We start from the raw sequence: 18,034 nt of genomic DNA, 5'->3' as shown, positions 1-18,034 counted from the left end.
GAAAAAACAAACAAACTCCAGACAGGCGGAGAAAAAATAAAATCTGTAGGGATGTAGAAATACAGCATCATTTAGGGAGTTTCTTAATATGCAGGATATATAATAGTGAAGTTGGCTTCTTCATTTGTATCAATCTGAGTCAACAGTATTGTCTTACTTTCAGTTACATTACTAATCAACAGTTCATTTATCATCATAAGTAAAACTAGAAATTACAGTTCTTAAATCTCTGCACTGTCTTAATGGTAAGATTTAAAATTGTTTTTTTAAAACCATCTTTTTAATATTTAAAATTGTGAATGACCCCATCTTCTGTATCTTTACACAACTTAATATTGCCCACACTCAACTGCAGTGTTTCCCAACCTTTTTCCTGTTGTGGCACACTTTTTGTAACCAAAAACATCCCAAGGCACACCACTATTTTACTAACCACAAACACATTAAATCTCATTAGCATGCTCAACTGTCCAAAAGAGAGGGACTACATGGCAGACATGGCACTTAGTCAGCATTTCGGTGGTATTTCCCAGATGCTTCATCCATTTGCCCACCACTCTCTGGCTCAGAGGCAACTCATATGCCCACTACCCACCAGCCCTATGAAACGTGCCAGCAACCACACACTCAGGCAGATGGACTCTAGCAGCCAGGACATGCATCTGAAGTGCTCTGTGCAACATAGCAATTGTGGAGCTGCTTTTATGCCAGCTTCTCCAGGTAGTCCTGTCCTCCTCAGACAGGGCTTAACCACCTGAGGAGCATGACCTTCTCAGGTTCAGACCAAGGTGCACTACACTATTATTTCCATGGCACACCTGGGTAGCTCTTGCAGTGTAGCACTGTGGTACAACACACTGGTTGAGAAACACTGATCAACTGTATAGTGCAGTGTTTCCCAAACTCGGTCCTGGGGACCCCCTGTGGCTGCAGGTTTTTGTTCCAATCAGATTCCTAATCAATGACAACACCTGATAGCACTGATCTCAGTTAATTAGCTGGTATTTTTTTTTTATTTTATTCGATATTCAGAAAAGCACAGCAACATGATTTTATATTTATAAGACATTTAGAAATATTTCTGTTTTTGCTATTGATTTAAATGTTTAACTCTCTTTTGTTGATTTCATTATATTGTGCCCTTTCTCTCTGTGCAGTTTTCCCCCCTTCGCTGTATCTTATTAATGGCAATTTAAAATGAGCAGAGCAGACACCCCGGCAAACAACACGGAATAATCAAAGGCTGCAACGACTTTAGCATCAGACCCACTAATTAGTAAATAATGGATTAATTAAACAATTAGAACACCTAGAAAAGTAGGATGAAAATCAAGATGAAAATACTGTTAAAAAGAAAAAAATACATTGCAGTGGTACCTCGGTATACATCCTTAATCCGTTCCAGATCCTTTGACTTATACCAAACAGGATGTGTACCAAACACACTTTTCCCATGAGAAATACACGGAAAATGATTAATCCGTTCCCATGAAAAAAAATCCTATTGTTACTGGCATATTATACATTGATGGGGATGTATAAAATAATTTAAACACTGCTTAATACTAAAATACATAAATACAATTAGATGAAATAAATGAAAATGTAACCTCACTTTACTTTTTAATAACGTCTTTGTTTTTCACAATCGTAGATACCGTCGTTCTCGGCATACAGTATGCAGCAGCCATGTCCTGGATACGCATGCCACCTTCATACTTTTCAACAATCAACTCAAATTTACGTGAAAAAACACAAAATCATGTGAAAATTCACAGAGAGTTATAGCGCGGGTTGTTCACTGAATGCTAGCAATTGGCGTACTGACGCTCGTGGGCAGTCATGGCTTTGTCTCGAGAGAGGTAAACAAGGGTATCGCGCGGTGTTGTAGCACGCGAATCGTATTCCAAAGAAAGGTCATATACCAAGCAAAATTTTTCGCCTCCAAACAAGACATATACCAAGTTAGACTTATTCCAAAGCGGACGTATAGATAGATAAATAGATAGATAGATAGATAGATAGATAGAGGTACCACTGGTATTCCTATATAACTGCTTGGTACATATTAACATTTTTTTCTTTAGCAAACTTTGTTTTCTAATTTCTGTATTGTTCCCTAAACACAGAACTTGGGAAATATCAGTTCACTTAATTAACCCAGGAGTTCAATTAAAAACAGAAGCTGGTTGGAACAAAAACCTGCAGTCACCATGGGCCCCCAGGACCGAGTTTGGGAAACACTGGACTATAGTGCAATCGCAACATTGAACCACTAATTAAAATTCCTGGAGGGTGGTTTGATAAGAGGGGGAGAGAAAGAGAGCAAGTTATATCTAATCTATCCTTTTAATCCTTATAATTATAACTACCAATGTAACAATAGGCTGCATGGCAATAACTTGTGGGAAGATCGGAAATTAAGGTTAAAGCTGTCTCACTTCCAGTTAAGACTATAAAATGACATCAGAAATTCAGAATCAATGTCTCCATGATGGGACACTTAACTTTGTGAGCTGGAATGTTAAAGGCCTGAATCACGAATTAAAGAGAAAGAAAGTATTCTCTCACCTAACAGGTCTAAACACTAAAATAGTATTTTTATAGGAGACCCACTTACTAAGCAAGGATCAGTTCCGGCTGCAAAAGGACTGGACTGGCCAAATGTGCCATTCCAGCTTTACAAAGAAAACTGAAGCAGATTCTCTTCCCATTTCTTTTTCTTCTTCATTTATCTTTATCCACTTATTAAACTCATCAGTTTATTCATTTTTACTAGCTTAAGGTTTTACTCCGTTGGCCATGCTCTCTTTCTCAGGGGTGGGGGTTGATTTGTTTTCAATCCTGTTTTTTGTAAAAATGGATCTACGTATTTGTATGGAATGATTACAATAAAATTAATAAATTCCTAATATAATTGTAAATTGTTTTTGAGGGCGAGTAATATTCACATGGCTTCCAAAATCTAGAATATAGGTTATACAAGGAGTTTAGTTTAGGGTTTTTTTGTTTAGATTTTTTTTTTTTTTAAAACTATGGCCGTGCATTATGAAGAGTGTGGTGCTCGGCCCAGACACAGACAGGCGGACATCGTTTTAATCACCCACACGTTTATTTGCACAGCTATTATTTACAGTGAAACACACAACCCCAATCTACCCCAAAAGTCCTGGCCAACAATACAATACCTCTTTTTCTTCAGGCCACCTCCTTGCCTCTCCTCCCGAGCTCTGTCCTTCTCCACTCCCGACTCAAGCCAACGGGAGGCGGCCCCTTTTATAATCACCCGGATGTGCTCCAGGTGCCTCCCGACAATCTTCCACTGGCACTCCCCAGTGTGGCAGAAGTACCGGCTGTGCACTCCGAAGCACTCCGGGTGTCCCCAACCCTCTTCCCCCCAGCACTTCCGAGTGTGGCAGAAGTGCTGAGGTCCAGGGCTCCATAGGCATTGAGTCGCCCCCTGGCAGTGACCACGGTGTTGGGGCACCTTATGCACCTGATTAGGTAGACCACATTAGCAGATTTGCATGTAAATGGACCCTTTATTTTATGCTCTTGCTGGCAATCTGTTGTGTAGATATGTGCACAGGTGCCACGCCTGTTCTGCAGGCAGGGAGATGTGCCACTTGCTGCCGAGCCACACATAAGAGTTTCGAACAATCAGTTGTTTGAGGTTTGATGGTTGTCTGTATGCAAGGAGGGGAGGTTCTGGGAATATACCCTTCAGTTTATTGTCTTTCTGTACCATGGGTTGAAGCTCTTTCATAATTTTGCAAACTGTTTCCAGATGTGGATGACAAGTTACAACTAGTGGGACCCGGTTTCAGGTTTCTGCACCTTTGTATTCCAGAAGGTTTTCTCTGGGTATAGCCATAGCTCTCCTGATTTGTAGGTCTGTTGATTTGGGAGTGTATCCTTGTTTGATTAAATCTGTCCTGAGTTTCTGCAGTTGTGTGTCCCGATCCATTGGGCCTGAGCAAATAAGATTGTAACGTATTGCCTGGCTGTAGATGATGGAGTTCCATATGTGCTTTAGGAGGAAACTCTCATTTCTTAGATATGTCCGTCTGCTTGTTGGTTTGTGAAAAATAGACGTCATAAGGGTACCGTCCTTTATGGGAACTGTAGTGTCCAGAAAGCTGATTTCTGTTTGTGAATAATTTAATTTAAGTTTTATGTTGGGGTGGAATGAATTGTACAGTACTTCCTATGGAGGCAAATTTCGCTTGCTGTCCAGATTATAAGAATGTCATCTATTGTGGTGATTATTCTTGCCAAAATAATACTTCACAAAAACAAACAAAGTTTTGGGGATCGTCCCCGTATATTGACATCCAGACAATAAAGAAATAAAGCGATTCAAAGTCTTAATTCGAACAATGAACATTTTACTGGATTAAAATGGCGTATTTATAACAAAAAAGATTATGGGACAGGAAATGGTTGGCAGGAAGTGACGTTGCAGCAGGAACCGGAACCAACGTCATCATGATGAGACGGAAGTGAGGTGATTTAATGGAGCCGGAAGTGACGTCATCATGGTTGGCTGGAAGTGACATCATCGCGGCCATTTTGGAACTATGTAGTGAAGGTAAAGCATTGGTTTTATCGCAAATGTTGACAAGAAGTCCTGTTCTAATCTCGCCATGAACAAGTCTGCATAGTGGGGTGTGCAACGACATCCCATTGCAGTTCCCATTAGTTGTAAGTAAATGTCCTAACCAAAAGAAAACACGACATTGTGAGATAATATGAATTTTATGAATTGTTTCCCTGGCTCTGTTTGTAAGCCATGTTCTTGCAGGTACGTCTGACAGGCCATAGTTCCATCATCATGAAGGATGTTTGTGTATAATGCCTAAGATCCATTGTAACAAGGAAGGCTCCCTCAGAAATGGTGTGTAGGGCAGCAAGTTTTTTAAGGAGCTGGGTGGTGTCCTGTACATAGCTGGGTGAGTTTCTGGCAAGGGGTTTGAGAATGCTTTCAACCCATCCTGAAATATTTTCCGTCAGTGTGCCAAATCCTGCGACTATTGGCCTTCCTGGGTTCCCATCTTTATGGATCTTGGGGAGCATGTAGCAGTATCCCACTTTTGGATCCTCAGAAATTCAACTTCTGATGTGGTCCTTGATGTTAACAGGTAAGTTTCTTAACAATTTCTTCAATTCTTTCATGTAAACATCAGTGGGGTCCTCCTGTAGTTGCAGTAATAAGTGGTATTAGAAAGCTGCCTCTGTGCCTCTTTTATATAATCGGATGTGTTCATGATTACTAAGGCACCGCTTTATTGGCTGGTTTGACAATGATCTCCGTGTTATCCCTTAGTCAATGTATGGATTGCTTTTCTTGTAAACTGATATTGTATACCTGCGTTGGACTGGTGCCCTGCCCGGGGTTTTTTTCCTGCCTTGCGCTCTGTGTTTGCTGGGATTGTGTCCAGCAGACCCCCGTGACCCTGTAGTAGGATATAGCGGGTTGGATAATGGATGGATGATATTGTATACCTGGTTCTGCTCTCGGTCCAGGATCCCAATTTTGATCGTTGGACATAAAAAGTTGTCATTTCACCCTACTTTCTCTCTGTATCAATCTATAGCTAACGCGGCACAACACTCTACTGCTATGTTGATTTATGGGGCTTGGTCTCCTTTGTAGAGTTTTCTTAACTTTGCCTCACAGTGGTTGCTATAACTAAGAAGAATGCCAATGCTGCACTTGTGTTTGCCTTCCTGTATAAAATAGTGGAGGTAAGTATAGAATGTGACACCACTGCGATTTTATCTTTGTGTCACTCCTGTTTTTTTAGCCTTTGTCAATGTTACTTGAATAAAAGACAAATTTCTATTCCTCAATCTGTAAGAAATTCAGGGTATTAGGTAGCCATTTTCTAGATGCTTAGCATTATCACGCTCACCCTAACCCTAATTTCTTTTAGGTTTCTATCTTTTTTCCCTATTGCAGCTGCTTTTTTTTGTGCTTGCAGATAATTGTAACTACATTTTTTAAATTTGTCAGTTGGAATACCTCCAAGCAGCTCCTCTCTGAAAAGGTAACTTACAGTGGCATGCAAAAATATTCAGTCCCCTTGAAAGTCATCCTAATTTTGTGTATAATAAAAGATTTGCGACCCGACCTTGGATAAGCGTAAGAGGATGGATGGATGGATGGATAAAAGATTTGCACACATATTTACACACATAAGAGAACTCTTATGCTATAACAATTGTGGCAGATGACCTGGGACCTTGCCCCACTAGGACCCCTGGAGAAGAGAAGGACTGGGAGAGGGGCAATATCTTACTCAGGGTGCAAGAGGGCTGTCCCCCTGGATTACATTGGGGCCCCGGATTTGGAGCTTGAAACTCAACCCTGTTGAGGTCCATGGCCACTGCCAGGGGCATCTGGACGATCCTGGAGCCCTAGATGACAGCACTTCCGCTACATCAGGAAGTGCTGCCGGAAGATGAACTAAATGCACCTGGAGTGCTTCCGGGTGCCCATGTAGCACTTCTGCTACACCAGGAGAAAAAGGCGCCCAGGAAACATAAAAGGGGCCGCCTCACTCCATTCGAGGAGCCGGAGTCAGGAGGAAAAAGACAGAGCTTGCAAGAGAGGAGTGGAGGTGGCAGAAGAGAAGATAAAAGGAAGAAGAAGAAAGAAGAAATAGGGACTGTGAGTTGTTTGTGGTGCATTGTGCTGTGCGATAAAAGAAAACAAGTAGAGTGTGCTTTTGGACATTATGTGTCCTTGGTGTCTGTCTGTGATCTGGGCTTCTTTCACACAATACATTTTCAAAGTCAAAATAAACCTTTTTGTGTAGATATTTAACTAAAGAAGAAAAGCCCCAAAGTTAGTGTTTGCATAGGTATTCAAGGCCTACACAGTATTACTTTGTCGAAGACCTTGTTGCTGCAATAACAGTCTTCTTTCCTTTGAAGTAACTTTTCCCAGTTTTGCTCATTGTTCTTCTCGGCAGAATTGATGGAGACCCTCTAGGTTGGTAGGCTGGCACCTCTGGACATCAGTTTTCAAATAGTGCCATAGATTCTCAATAGGGACAAAATCAGGGCTTCCAAAACAATCACCTTTCTGTCTTTCAGCCATTTTTAATGCTTAAGGTTATTATTAAGTCAAATTTTCGCCCTTAGCAGACTGGAACAATTTCTCATTTGATATTGTACAGTATTTGTGTCCATCCATTGTCCCTTCCACTCTGACAAGATTTCCAGTCCCAGCACATGAAAAGCACCCCCATAGCCTGATGCCGCCACCAGCATTTTTCACAGTAGGTATGGTGTTTCTTGAGGCCTGGGCAGCGTTAGTTTTGTGCTACACGTTCCTCTCTGAAGTCAGGCCAAAAAGTTCCATTTTGATCTCATCTGACTATTAAAACCTTCTCCCACATCTTAACAGGGTTTTTCTTATGCGTTGTAACATTTAGGTGGACCTTCTTAAGGAATGACTTCTTTCTTGCTACCCTCCTGTAGAGGCCTGTTTTATGGAGTGTTCTTCAAAATGCAGTCTCCTACACCTTCACTCCAGTTTGCTGACTTCTGAGAGTGACGGTTGCATTTTTAGTGGGCTCTCTCACTAGTTTGGATGGACAGCCTGTTCTAATAAGAGTTCAACTGCTGTGATGAGCCTTCCATGTTCTGATGATTGATCCAACAGTGCACAACGTTACATTCAAACTCCTCGCTATTTTTTGTCGCCATTTCCTGCCTTGTATATTTCAATGACTTTGTTTTTCATATCAGTAGGATGCTCCTTTGTCTTCATTTTTTGCAGTGATTGTCCAACAACGACTATGGCCCTTACAAAGTGGTCATTTTATAGCCAGTAAAAGGTACAGGACTCACAAGTCACACCTCATTATGCTTAATTATGACTGTCACCTTTGTGTCAGGGGTGGCACGGTGGCGCAGTGGGTAGCGCTGCTGCCTCGCAGTCAGGAGACCTGGGTTCACTTCCCGAGTCCTCCCTGCGTGGAGTTTGCATGTTCTCCCCGTGTCTGCGCGGGTTTCCTCCCACAGTCCTAAGACATGCAGGTTTATGGGTGTGTGTGTGCCCTGTGGTGGGCTGGCACCTTGCCCGGGGTTTGTTCCTGCCTTGCTCGCTGGGATTGGCTCCAGCAGACCCCTGTGACCCTGTGTTAGAATATAGCAAGTTGGACAATGACTGACTGACTGACATTTGTGTTTTTTCTTGTCATTTGTGTAAACCTGGAGCTTCCACAGCACAGAGGTTTAAATACGTATGCAAACACTAACTTTGGAGTTTGTCTTCTTCAGTTAAATATCAACAGAGAATGGTTCAATTGAACTTTGGAAATGTATAGTTACTGCAGAAGAGTTCACATGAAAATACTGAATATCTGTGCAAATCTTTGGTCATGCAGAAAATGAAGATGACTTTCAAGGGGATTCAATTCTTTTGTCTGCCACCGTAGCTGTAGATTTCCTACATTAGTAGGAAGAGACGTATAAATTGTTAATCCTATATAGATTTTTTTGTTTTTTTCTCTTGACCTTTGATTAGCTGCATTTCAAACAGAATAGGCTGTCTTGATTCAGCATGACAGTAAGCTTAAAAATGACAGGCAGAACTCTAAGGTTGATAAGCATAAATTTGGAATTTGGTAATTCTCCACTTGTGTAATGATCATTCCAGAACTTATTCCTGCCTTTTCCTCTCTAGGTGTTTAAAGAGTATTTCAAAGAGCTGGAAGAGGAGAGCATTCGAGATAATTTTGTTACTGTGTACGAGTTGTTAGATGAACTGATGGATTTTGGATTTCCTCAAACAACAGACAGCAAAATACTCCAAGAGTAAGTCATTGTCGAAGTCTGTCATCATTCTCAGTTTATTGGTTACTTTTGTCAGACTGGCACAGATTTTTTTCTTTTATATAAGTATTCACTGCCGTTTATTTGTCATTTTCAGTTTTATAATTATGGTAGACTAGGGGGCTCCACCCCCTGCTCACTTCGCTCGCCAACCCCTGGGTTTGGTTAACCGGATATACAATTTAAAGAGATTGTTATTTTCATGGGAATTGTTACATACTTTATTAATATTTTCACTTGTACCTTAAAACTTCAGTTAAAACAATATTTGGAATTAACTTTTCTTCACGATCGCATTGAATTTTGAGTCAGTGTTTGGATTTACATTATGACAACGCAGCTATAACTGCCCGTGAGTGAATTTCGTTTCTTTCTCTCTAATAAATAAATTGACTTTTTCAAATGTTTGTCCCTGTGATTTAATTGTCATAGCAAAAGCTATTCTAACGGGAAACTGTTAATGTTTTAATATGAATGGCATATCAAGATCTTCTTTTGTGTCTAATGTTATCCCTTGAAGATGTACTACGTTACCTTTCTTGTCGCCTGTTAAAATTTTACATGTTAGAATTGTTCGACCAATTTTGAATACAACTAATCTTATTCCACTGCATAGTCCATCACTCAGACATAAATTATGCAATGACATTATGATCCCTCCTTCTTTCAACAGTAATATGGCTCAACTTCCGCATGATCAACACCAACTGCTTCAGCGTAGTTTGTTGATACGCATTTAACCAATTTGACGTGTAACCGATCGACAATTTTTGCATTAATTTGTTTGACTTCATCATTTTTTGCTGTCATATTTTGATGAATGGGTGATTCTATACTGAATCTTCGTAAGTGTGTGTGTGTGTTCATAAGTAAGTGCTGGAATGCACCTGATGATTGTGGTCTTGTTTGAAAATAGTTGTAGGTAGGGTGTGACTTGAAAGAATCTCATGGTAAAAGTCTCCATCTCGCGGGGCATCCTTGAAAAAAGTCTCTTCCAAAAGTCATGTCTCGTCCCAAGATTTTTTTATTGTAATAGAGAGATATTCAATTAACCTGAATAAAAGTGTACTCTTTCCAGTGAATCCTCAAGCATATAATATTAGATTAGACACCCTACCTTTTATCATTGCAGAACAGTTTAAATACCTCGGGGTAAACATCACAAGTAAACATAAAGTTCTATATCAACAAAATTTCGTCGTCTGCATGGAAAAAATTAAACAAGACTTGCATAGATGGTCAACCCTTCATCTCACACTAGCTGGAAGAATTAACACTGTTAAGATGAATATTCTTCCTAAGCTCCTTTTTTTATTTCAAAACATCCCAATATACATTAATAAATCATTTTTTAGGCAATTAGATTCAACAATAACCTCATTTATTTGGAATTCAAAACATCCACGCATCAAAAGAGCGACCCTACAAAGACAAAAGGCAGAAGGTGGCATGGCTCTACCTAACTTCCAGTTTTATTACTTGGCAGCAAATATACAGGCGATAAGAACCTGGACACAAATAGAAGAACATACACAGGCTTGGACCGCAATAGAAGTAAAATCCTGCAGTACTTCTTTGTATTCCCTGCTCTGCGCTCCAATAAACACACGCTATCGGCAATACACTAATAACCCAATTGTGCTCCACTCACTTAGAATCTGGAACCAATGTAGAAAGCATTTTAAGACGGAGAAGCTTCTATCTGTGGCACCCTGCAAGAGAACCACCTCTTTCAACCTTCACAAACATATGCAGTTTTTAATATCTGGAAAAAATTAGGAATTAACTTGCTTAGAGATCTTTATATAGACAACGTCTTTGCATCCTATGAACAATTACATTCCAAATTTAACATTCCAGCTACACATTTCTTTCACTATCTTCAAATCAGAAACTTTGTTAAACAGAACCTTCCAGATTTTCCTCATCTTGCACCCTCATCCACGCTGGAAAAAATATTGCTCAATTTAAAGAATTAGACTCCATCTCTACAATATATAAAATCATTTTACAATCCCTCCCTTTCAAAGATCCAAGAGGACACTGGGAAAAAGATCTCTCAATTAATATATCAGAAAAGGAGTGGAAAGTAGCAATGCAGAGAATTCACTCGAGCTCCATATGCGCAAAGCATACAATTATACAACTCAAAATTATATATCGAGCACATCTGTCTCGACTAAAACTCTCCAAAATGTTTCCAGGGTGAGATCCAACCTGTGAACGTTGCAACCAAGTCCCAGCTTCACTGGGTCACATGTTCTGGGCCTGCACCAAATTAACATTATTCTGGACAAAAATTTTTAATTACCTCTCAGACAGCCTTGGACTCACAATCCCTCCTAACCCATTAACAGCTGTGTTTGGGGTTCTTCCAGAGGGTTTAAAGTGGAGAAGGACAAACAAATTGTGATTGCATTCACTACACTGTTGGCACGCAGACTCATTCTGATAAACTGGAAGAACCCAAACTCTCCTCTTTTAAGTCAGTGGGAAACTGATGTGTTATACTATTTGAAATTGGAAAAAATCAAATATTCAGTTAGAGGATCCGTACAGACTTTTTTCAAAACATGGCAGGATCTAATCAGTAATATTTTAAAATAAGTTCATGAAGCACAGAGAATTTATTAATTTAGGTATGTTTACAAGCCTTAAATTTAACACCGTTTGGCTTGCTCTCTCTCTCAGGGGTGGGGATCGATCTGTTCTTAACTTAATTCTTTTTTTTGTAAAAACTTGATTGCTATGTATGGATTGTAATAAAATTAATAAAAAAAAAAAAGTAATAGAGAGATATTCTATATCAGGAGTGTCCAACTCCAGGCCTGGTGGGCCACAGTGGTTACAGGTTTTCATTCTGACCATTTTCCTAATAAGTGAGCAGTTTTCATTGCTAATTCACTCCTTTCCCCTTCATTTTTAATAGCCCTGTTTTTAAGGATACAGTCTTCTGAATTGATTTATTTCTTCTTTAAATGGCAGCCAAATAGAAATGAGATGTGAAACGAGCCGACAGATGACCAGCTAGACTGGAACGTCAAACTCCAGCCAATTTCACTCCAACCAGTTTCTTAAAGCCGTTATTGAATATCATCACTTGTTGCTGCTCTTATTCGGCCACAGCAGACTGTTGATTTTCTGTTTTTTCTAAGACCACCATCAAGATGTTTTGGTGACCTGAGCAGACCAAATGACCGAGACCTTCACCTTTTCAGGTTTGCTGGTCATGTGATGGTTTGTTTTGTGTCTCATTATTGTTTGGCTGCTCATTAAGGAAAAAGAAATAACTAAGGGGTCTGAGTCACGTCATATTCAAACGAAGGCAAAACAAGTTACTCAGCAGCAAAAACGGCTCACTAATTAAGAGATGGTTAGAATGAAAACCTGCAGCCACTGCGGCCCTCCAGGTTGGACAACCCTGGTCTAAATGGTTACTATAACAGTTGTCTGATACTGAATGGAGTGATAAATATTTACTTCAGCACAATATTCTTAAAACTGGGATAGGTTAATGTAAAAGTAAACAAAATGAAATCTATTTGTTGGAGTTTAAAGACCAATAAAAAACAAGTCCAATATAATGACTAAAGACAACACTCCCTCTTCACCAGGTGGATCATAAATTATGATAGCACAGTCTAGGCTCTCTCAAGGCAAACAAAAATGATTAAAGGCTACCAGTGAACACTTTAAATAGAACAGAATAAGAGGTGATCAGTCAAAGGTCAAATGAGAAGTAGGCTTCTGTTACAACCATAAAAAGATCACATGACCTCACTCTCAAACACTCCTTCATCCCATCAGAGGTAGACAAGAGCTAACAACAGCAGAGTTGGGTGCAAAGTAGGAAACAAACCTGAACAGGTTTCCAAGCTATCCCATTCTGAACTCAAAACACGCACTCAAACTCTCAGTCTCATGGAGCTGATGTAGAACACCAGCAAGACCAAGGAGTTGGAGGTGAATTTTAGGAGGCCCAGGCCCTTCATGGACCCCGTGATCATCAGAGGAGACTGTGTGCAGAGGGTGCAGACCTATAAATACCTGGGAGTGCAGATGGATGATAAATTGGACTGGACTGCCAATACTGATGATCTGTGCAAGAGAGGACAGAGCCGACTATACTTCATTAGAAAGCAGGCGTCCTTCAACATCTGCAATAAGAAGCTGCAGATGTTCTACCAGACGGTTGTGGCGAGCGCACTCTTCTACGCGGTGGTGTGCTGGGGAGGCAGCATAAAGAAGAGGGACGCCTCACGCCTGGACAAACTGGTGAGGAAGGCAGGCTCTATTGTAGGCACGGAGCTGGACAGTTTGACATCCGTGGCAGAGCAACGGGCGCTGAGCAGACTCCTGTCAATCATGGAGAATCCACTGCATCCACTGAACAGGATCATCTCCAGGCAGGTCTGTCACCGTCCTGCTCCACTGACAGACTGAGGAGACCCCACACTATGAGACTCTTCAATTCCACCCGGTGGGGTAAACGTTAACATTATACAAAGTTATTGTCTGTTATACCTGCATTGTTATAACTCTTTAATTTAATAGTTTTTTATCAGTATGCTGCTGCTGCAGTATGGGAATTTCCCCTTGAGATTAATAAAGTATCTATCTATCTATCTATCTATCTATCTATCTATCTATCTATCTATCTATCTATCTATCTATCTATCTATCTATCTATCTATCTATCTATCTATCTATCTATCTATCTATCTATCATTTCCAATTTTTCTAGCTGAGATGCCTTTAAGGATATGGCAGGGTCCAGCATCGCGGATTTAAATGTCACGTCCAGTCATTGTCTGTGTGGAGTTGGCACGTTCTCCAAGTGCTCTGTTTTTCCTTTCACATCACAAAGACTGTCTGAGGAAGATTGTGGATTCTTAATTACCTTTTTGTATTTACGTGGACCCTGCTATGGACTGGTGTCCTGTCCAGGGATAGTTATTGCCCAGTGCTCACCCTGACCCTGAACTGGATTAAGGGCATTTGAGAATGTTATGTTGTGCTTAGTGTTATGTTATTTTATATTATTTTCTTGTTTATGTTGTTGTGTTTTGTTATTTGGATTCACCCTTGGCTTCAGAGTTTCTTACAAAATTTCCATCCTATAGGACACGGGTGTCAAATTCCGGTCCTGTTGGGCCGCAGTGGCTGTAGGTTTTCATTCTAATCATCTTCTTCATTAGTAACCAGTTTTTGCTGCTAATTAACTTCTTTTACCTTAGTTGTCTCTTTTTCCTTAATGAGCAGCCAAACACTAATGAGACAGAAAATGTGCCGCCACATGACCAGCTCACCTGTGCCCATCACACAATATCTGAAAATAAAGAAATGTGAAGGTCTCGGTAAGGTTGATCTCTCAGGTCACCAAACATTTTCACGGTGTTCTTAGAAAAAAACAGAAAAATCGACAGTTTTATAAATGTCTGCTGTGGCAGAATGAAAGCAGCAACATGTCATGGAATTAAATAACGGGTTTAATTAACAGCAAGAAATGGCTTCTCATTATTAGATTGGTTGGAGTTTGAAATCCCAGTTTAGCTGGTCACCTGTCGGCTCGTTTCACATCTCATTTCTGTTTGGCTGCCATTTAATGAAGAAACAAAACAATTCAGAGGACCAAAGCCTTAAAATGCAGGGAAAAGAAGTTAATTAGCAGTGAAAACTGGCCACTGATTAGGAGAAGGGTTAGAATGAAAACCTGCAGCCAACTGCGGCCCTCCAGGACCAGAGTTGGACACAAATAGAGGTGAAAGCTTAAGGTGAATCAGCAACCTGAAAAAGAGCAGGAAAGCTTTATGAGCAAACCACAGTATACACCTCCTCCTTTATGTTGCTAATTTTAAAAGCTGTCACCCTGAGGGGAATTTATCTTTAAGGCCCAAGTGCAAATGAGGACACCCAAGGGAAGAAAAATCAGCGCAACAAAGCAAGCATCTTATTTATTTGAAATGACATGGGCAAGAGAGCAAAGTCTTTGTGGGTTGACTTCATTTTTCTTGCTCAGTTACAAAATCACATTTATAGATGGTAACAAATCATTTAACAACCACTCCAGTGCGATCTTATGATGACAAGATTTAGGCTTTTGATTTTGAAAAAAGCTTTAAAAGTGGAGAAAGTGAAGGTGATTGTAGCTGCATTTACCCAAATTATCAAAGTTCTGCATCTTTACTATTGTTTATGGGATTCTGGCAATAGCTTGACACGTTGAAATGATTCCACAGACAAAATATCTTTCTTTAGTAAAAATTCAGGGTTAAACAGTTCACACAAAAATAGAGAAAATATTGATATAGCAAAGAAAAGAAAAGCTCTTGTTTAAGAAAAGTTCTGTTTGAAGCTTATATATCTTGTTTCATTCTTTAAGTTTGCACATATAGCTCAACTATTTCTAAACGGTCAGAAAACTGTATGCCTATCCATTTACATACTGCAGATGTGGCTTTCATTCCATGCTAGCATTGTTCCTATTCCAAAACACACTGACTTAATTAACACACTACATTACAGATCTAGCTAAGAAAGTTCTACTTCATGTTAACTACAGCAGGTAAACGCTATACGGTAATCTGTATCAGGGGTTTTCAAACTCTGCTCTGGGGTCCGGAGAGCCACTGTGGCTGCAGGTTTTTATTCCAGCCAGATTCATAATCATTGACAATAACTAATAACACAAATTTTTTTTTTTCCCTCTTCTCTTATTCTACATTCAGAAAAGCACAGAATTATGATTTTTACATTTATAAGACATTTAGAAATATTTCTATTTTTGCTGTTAATTTAAATGCTTAACACTCTAATGTTGATTTCATTATACAGGATGGGGCATAAAGATCTCCTACATTTCGAGGGTGTTTTATCTTGGTAGAGTAATATATATATATTGCTCTACTTTCCCCTATTGTATTATTAATATGTAGCCTTAGAATGCCTAATCTCACAGACTTACCACTGTATACAACTAATCCCCACCTTCCCCTCTATATCTATAACCTCAGGCAATTAGATGTAGTAAAAAGACAAGCAGGAGTTAAGTTACACATATAATAATGTATTACTGATAATATTCATAAATAATAACAAAATGCAAAGTACATTTGAATATTGGCAACCATACAACCTGATAAAATGGTGATGTGTAATTCAGGTGGCACTCGGACTTGTAGTTACTTAAAATGTCTCTAGTTAAGGCATCGTTGGTGCTCAGCTTTCAGCCACATGTCTGTTCAATATGGCTGCTGAGCTGTGCTCTTCATTGTGTTGTCTTAATCATCACAGGTTAGCAAGAGCAAGCATCATATGTTGGTTAGAGAGAGAGAATGTGGTTGAGTAAGCAAATTTATAGGTTTTCTGTCCAACCCCTACGGCCAATCCAGACAGCCATACCTCAGACCAATGGGTGGAATAGAACATCTTATCTCCTGCCCCAAAACCATATGTTAAACATCCTGGCTTCCTTGCAGGGGGTTCAAAGTCTTTAGCAGAGAAACTGGTTTAAGACACATCCCCCCAAATCCTGTCATAAAATTACAAAGAGACAGTTGTCAAACACGAATACCTCTCGCTACTTGGTTTGCCTAAATTATAAATAAAGACATACAAAACATTTATCAAGTTATATGCAAAATCTCACATCACAACAGAGGGAGAACTGTGTGGGCCGTAGTGGGGGTAAGAGAGGTGGGGTAGGTGGTCTCATTCAGTACGTTAGGCTCTACCGTTTTCATTACCCATCATGAGTTGGACCGGTGAACATCAGGGCTTTGTTGTTGAAGTGTATTATGAGAACAACCGTTCTGTGATAGCGACGCAGAGAGCGTTCCTTACACGTTTCGTGCTCGGTCAAAATGCATCTGTACCAGATCAGAAAACAATTTTGCTATGGATTTCTAACCTTCGGGGAACCGGATCCACATTGAAAAGAAAACCACCTGGCAGACCTAGGATCAACAGGATGAGGGCACAGCTCACACAGCACGACGTTCACAGGGAATCATGGACTTTGTAGCTCAGCTTCACAGCCCTACTGGTTACCGTGGGTGTCGCCAGGTGACACTGCCAGGAAACACGAGGGGTTATACTTTACCTATAGCCCGGAAGTACTCCCAAGTCATGGGGACAGAAGGACAGAAGTACTTCTGGGCTGAAGAAGAAAACTGTAATTCTCCATCTGACCCGGAAGTGTTGACAAATCACGTGAACAGAAGAGGAGAGGCACTTCCGGGTCAAGAATGATATAAAGGACTATGGGAAACCCAGCAAGAGAGCCGGAGTTGGGAGGGAGTGTGACAGAGCTTGCTGGGTGGTGTGGAGGAGAATTGTATTGTTGAGTTTGGTTTGTGTTTATTGTGGTGGTTGTGGTGCTTTGGAGGCACTATAAAAGAAGTGAAATATTCTTAGTGCTTTTAACCTGTGACCAGTGTGTTTGTCTGTTGGGGAAAAGGTGAGCAATAGTGCCACCAGGCGTCTACGCATTTACACAGGATATTCAATGCTTTCACCCAATGTACTTGTTATGTTATATTAATTAATTAATATAGTTGTGTATATATTTATCTTGGCGGCACGGTGGCACAGTTTTGCTGCTGCTGCCTAACAGTTGGGAGACCCGGGTTCGCTTCCCGGGTCCTCCCTGTGTGGAGTTTGCACGTTCTCCCCGTGTCTGCGTGGGTTTCCTCTGGGTGCTCCAGTTTCCTTCCACAGTCCAAAGACGTGCAAGTTAGGTGGATGGGCGATTCTAAAATAGTCCCTAGTGTGTGCTTGGTGTGTGGGTGTGGGTGGGTGTGTCCTGCAGTGGGTTGGCACCCTGCCCAGGATTGGTTCCTGCCTTGCACCCTGTGTTGGCTGGGTTTGGCAGACCCCCGTGACCCTGTGTTCGGATTCAACGGGTTGGAAAATGGATGGATGGATATATTGATCTTATTTTTATATTTCTATTTTTATAGACTTTTCTTTCTTCATCTTGTAAAGCACTTTGAGCTCCATAATTTGTATGAAAATGTGCTCTAGAAATAAATGTTGTTGTTGATTGATTGGCTGCATTACTTGTCCTTTGAGTCTGTATTCTTGTTCTTTATGTTTCTGCTGCTGTATGCATTTGAATTTCCCCACAGGATTAATAAAGTGCATTTTATCTAAATCAAATCTAATCTAATTTGTAATGGACAAATCT

At 40.3% G+C, this 18,034-nt stretch overlaps 1 protein-coding gene across 2 annotated transcripts in view; it reads left to right on the top strand.

Moving 5' to 3' along the window:
• Positions 1-5,662: 5,662 nt before the first annotated feature.
• Positions 5,663-18,034, top strand: part of ap1m3 (adaptor related protein complex 1 subunit mu 3) — a 57,948-nt gene continuing 45,576 nt past the window's right edge. The window contains exons 1-2 of one of the 2 annotated variants that reach the window (XM_039734498.1): positions 5,663-5,748; positions 8,699-8,829. In XM_039734498.1, coding sequence (XP_039590432.1) covers positions 8,783-8,829 — 47 coding nt within the window. In that variant the 5' untranslated portion in view covers positions 5,663-5,748; positions 8,699-8,782. Of the gene's footprint in view, positions 5,749-8,518; positions 8,614-8,698; positions 8,830-18,034 lie in introns of those variants that run through there. The other variant, XM_039734499.1, reaches the window with a different exon arrangement.

This window comes from Polypterus senegalus, chromosome 14 (assembly GCF_016835505.1).
Source record: "Polypterus senegalus isolate Bchr_013 chromosome 14, ASM1683550v1, whole genome shotgun sequence".
In the NCBI taxonomy this organism is placed as follows: domain Eukaryota; kingdom Metazoa; phylum Chordata; class Cladistia; order Polypteriformes; family Polypteridae; genus Polypterus; species Polypterus senegalus.
Note: the sequence above shows the minus strand (reverse complement) of the source record. Positions and strands in the feature narration are given on the sequence as shown.